Here is a 4,557-nt window from a genome sequence, read left to right as displayed (position 1 = left end):
GCAGGTATGCCTCTTTTAGGTCTAAAGTCACAAGCCAAGCATTTTTGCCCAGCATGGGCAGAAGCTGCTGCAAAGTCAGCATTTTGAATTTTGGAATATCCAGGAATGTGTTCAAAATGGATAGATCCAGTATCGGCCTCCAGGCCTTGTCCTTTCTGGGTACTAAGAACAGTCTTGAGTAAAATCCTTGTCCCTGCTCTTGCTCTGGTACTTGCTGAATGGCTCCCATGTCCATGAGGGATGAAACTTGAGAGAGTAGATGGATAGTAAGGTTAGGGGCAGACAAAGGAAGGGGTCTGAATGAGAGGGTACCCCTTAAACTCTTATTAAAATCAAGACCTTTAGTTAGGAAGTGATATGTTTAAAATACCTAATGTACTTAAAGGATGTTCTTATATATATATATATATATATATATATATATATATATATATATATATATATATATTTTTTTTATATATATATGTTTTTATACATATGTTTTTACATACTTTGCATAAATATTTTTATATTGTTGGCTTCAGTAAAAGTTGTAGATCTGCGGTGGTGGTGCTGCGGTAGCGTTATCGCCTCACAGTAAGACACTGTCCAGTTCGATTCACAGCTAGAGCGTCTTCTGCATGGAGACATGCATGAATGGGCGTACCTTCGTTGAAGGTTGTGCGTCAGGGCTGGTAACTCGGCACACAAAAAATCAACTACCAATCATTAGCGGACCGGAGTTACGCTATGGCGACCCCTAACCGGGAAAAGCCGAAAGACACAAACAAACAAGCTTCAGTAAAAGTTGTAAGAATTTCTACAAGGTTTGATCCTTATGTTTTTATACATTCACTTTAGTATCAAGAAGATGTTTTTGTTTGTTAAGTGTGCCCGTTAAGAAATGAGAGTGAAATCGTTGATGTTTACTATGATTGGTTGTTTTTAAATCAACTTACTAATATAAGCACAGTCTTGTTGTGTCAGTTATAGGTCTGATGAAGTGATGTACCTACATCATGAAAGCGCTTACCAATAAATTTGTTCCAGTTTTTAATTTTTTAGCTATTGAGTGCTACTCATTTAGCCATTGAGTGATCCTGTGAATGTTTTTGTGAGAACTGTGTTCATATATTTTATCTAAGGATTCTGTTTTGCTGACCACTATTTGTTTTGTGCTTGGATATTACTAATGAAGTCAAGTCTGATAGCACTGCGTTCAATTCAGAGACATGGTAATGAGTCAGTGATGAGGTGTTTGTCTGGTTTTTACCATACCCATGAACTGTCGAGTCTCTCCATTGTGCTAGTTAATCAACCTGCATGGACAATTACTTTAGTTTTATATAATTTAATGTATAATGGCAATATGGGTAGTTTAATACTGGAAAACACTTACTGGCACTTATTAGCAACATTTATAATAATGCTAAAGTTATAGCAATTACCTTCTGTAATTTTTCCTGTTTCCTATTTAATTTTAGCTATTCCAGGATATGCCACACCATTTTATTCACATTACACAAATGAAGGTAATTTATTAATTTGTTGTTAAGGACTGAATGCAGCATTTCAGGTGTATTTGTTTAGTTTTGCTTGTTATGTTCTAAGCCTATATGCTGAAAACAGTTAACTAGGAATTTGCTGTTAAAAAAGGTCTGTAGTAGCACTATATTTCATACGCCTGGTGTGTGTGTGTGTGTGTGTGTGTGTGTGTGTGTGTGTGTGTGTGTGTGTGTGTGTGTGTATGTGTGCATGTATGTGTCTGTATGCGTATGTGTGTGTGTATGTGCACATGTATGTGTGAGGATGCGTATGTGTGTATGTGTGTGGATGCATGTGTGTGTGCGTGTGTTTGTGTGTGTGCACATGTATATGTGTGCATGCGTGTGTGTCTGTGTATCTGTATATACTTGTACATGTCTGCACATGGAAGCAGTATTCATTGGGTGATGTGGGAAATGGGATGTTAAGTTGAAAGCCTCATGGAAATTTTTTTCCAGTTTCTATGGTTTGGTCTAGGTCTATTCATAATCTATATTGCTACGATGCATGCTCCAAGCAGCAACCTCAGTGCATGTAAAATCATAAGCATAATCAAATACATTCCCCAAACCTGAGAATACATAAAAATAACATATCTCATCCTAACTTAAAAAAAAAAGAGAAAAAAAAATAATATATCTAATGTTCTAATACCCTTCCCAGATGATGGCTGAACCCATAATGAAAGTAAACTGAGCAAAAAAAAATACACCCTTCCTCCCCAAAGCTATGCTTTAATCAGTCACCTCTGAGGCGCCACTTTGGGAGCAAAGGGGCACAGTCACAAAATTTTACTTAATCAACAAAACTGCAAAATTCATGTAAGCGTTTCTTTAACAAAAAAAGACTTAGTCATATACTTACTGGGGAAACGTGTAGTCATGTTCTCATTTAGGAGTGGTGTAATGTGTGCTGTAATTTTTTCAAAAATCATCTTGAGAAATCACTCTGCTCTTAGCTCTTCTTGCATGTTTTGTACTACAATTAATGGTGATAAAATATCAGAACAGTTCCTAAACATTAGATTACAGTAACAGTTATACTGCTATTTATTATTATTAGTTTATTTATTTAATTTATTATTATTATTATTATTTTTTGCAGAAAAGCTGTGGCTGCCTTTTGCTGTTGTCTCTCCAGTTGCTGTTGGACTTATACTAGGATCACTGCTCAAACGCAGGAAGAATAAGAAAGGTTATCCATTTGGTACCACAACTGTGTAATCACAAAGGAGTAGTTACAAACTTGTGTCTAATGCTGTTACTGTAGATTAATTGTGCATAAATCTGACCTGTATTTAGCCTTTAATTCCTAAATACCATAAGGTTATCCTACCACTTTAATGCAGAAGGCCGATTAATAAAGCAAATCTCTCACAAGAGCAATTATTCACTTCAGGAGCAATCTTTTCTCTCCCTACGGAGTCATGGGAGGAAGAGAAAAGGAAATGGCTAAAAATGGAGGGATGCACATAATTAATAGTCTTACGAATTGACAGAATTTGCAACAGAGTAATCTCTGCATAATTCCACACCAATTCTAATAGCAAAAAAATATGTGGTGCTGCCAAAATGAGATGGAAGATTAAAAGAACAATCCTTTCTATAACCTTCTACTGTATCTCTGGAAGACCTGTTCAGTGTGAATCTTCTTTATACCATTACAAGAGTAATGAAGAGAAGAAAGAGTGCAGATGAGCGAGACTCTTTAGCATGGATAAATAAATAAATGGACTAATCTTGGGAACATGGAAATGACTGTTTACATTGCACTATGACCATGTTCTGCACAGATGATAGGCAGAACATCAAGGGCATTATATATCTCTGAATGTAATGAGTTGTAGTATGTGTATGTGTGTATGTGTGTGTGTGTGTGTGTGTGTGTGTGTGTGTGTGTGTGTGTGTGTGTGTGTGTGTGTGTGTATGTGTGTGCATATACCGAAGTATTAAATGAGTAGTATTAAAGTTGGAAAATCAAAACAAAACATGAATTAGAAGACTGGTAGCAAACTGGAACTGACTGGCTGACAACAAGAATGACTGACACTTAAAAGGATCTGGGTAATGATTTGGGAAATAGAAGGTTTGCTAGCAATGACAATACATATTTAAATTGTCATATCCAAACGTTACTTTTTTTTATTCAGCCTTTTCTATTTTATTTCACGTGTTCATGCAAAAGGCTTAAGGAACCTTTTCATTGAATGCAGTAGAAAACATCATATATATCAATGCATATGTATGTATATAGTTAGACAGATAAATATACAAATGTCTAGCTAAGTCCTTCAGTATGAAAAATCCAAGTTTGAAGCATTTTTGTAAAATGGAATAATGAATGCAGTGCAATGTTTAAAATGTAAATATGAAATATATATGCTGTTCCTTTTACATACCATGTAAACAATCAGTGTAAATTTGTATTATACTGTTATCCAAATATATTTATTTTGTTCAGTTGTGTTTTTTTTTTTGTTCACAAACCATGAAGAAATCAATCAAACAACAGATTACTCTGCATTAAATAAAGTTTGATGATGCGAAGATGATAGTTCTAGTTTCATTGCTCAACTCTTGATACAATTATAGTGCTGTTTGGTTTCTAAAATTGTCTCACAACAAAGTTTGTACTTGTTGTCTACAGATAAATCAACTCTAACTTAACAAAATGGAACTGAATTATGTAAGAAGCATACATTTTCCAATCGATGGAAAGAGAAAAAAAGATCTAATGTAGCTGTTGAGGTTCTAATATGAAACATCGACTTCCTGAAAGTCGACACTTCAAAAGAATGAAGAAAAAAATGCCCTAACATCAGGAGGGCAAAAAACACTGTTTTGTTTTATGTAGAGCACCACCAGACTTAAATATACCAACTCTGTCACATCAACTTGAAGGGAGAAAGCTCCCTAAAAAGTTAATCATTGCCAAGGCACAAGTAGAAACTGCACCAGCAATGATTCCCTATAGAGAAAAGTATATGACCTTATGCTGTTCATCTTTTATTCTATGAGCTACTGAATTTCATAC

The 4,557-nt window shown here is 35.1% G+C and overlaps 1 protein-coding gene across 1 annotated transcript in view; it reads left to right on the top strand.

The window, feature by feature from the left end:
* The window catches only part of LOC122809028 (vascular cell adhesion protein 1-like), a gene marked incomplete at its 5' end in the record, with an annotated part of 36,094 nt that extends 32,024 nt beyond the window's left edge, over positions 1-4,070 (top strand). The window contains 2 exon segments of the mRNA XM_044080230.1: positions 1,464-1,511; positions 2,629-4,070. Of these exon segments, the coding sequence (XP_043936165.1) occupies positions 1,464-1,511; positions 2,629-2,747 (167 nt within the window).
* Positions 4,071-4,557: the final 487 nt, after the last annotated feature.

The sequence above is a fragment of the Protopterus annectens genome, chromosome 8.part0, assembly GCF_019279795.1.
Source record: "Protopterus annectens isolate FY-2018-M chromosome 8.part0, PAN1.0, whole genome shotgun sequence".
NCBI classification, from domain to species: Eukaryota; Metazoa; Chordata; order Ceratodontiformes; family Protopteridae; genus Protopterus; species Protopterus annectens.
Note: the sequence above shows the minus strand (reverse complement) of the source record. Positions and strands in the feature narration are given on the sequence as shown.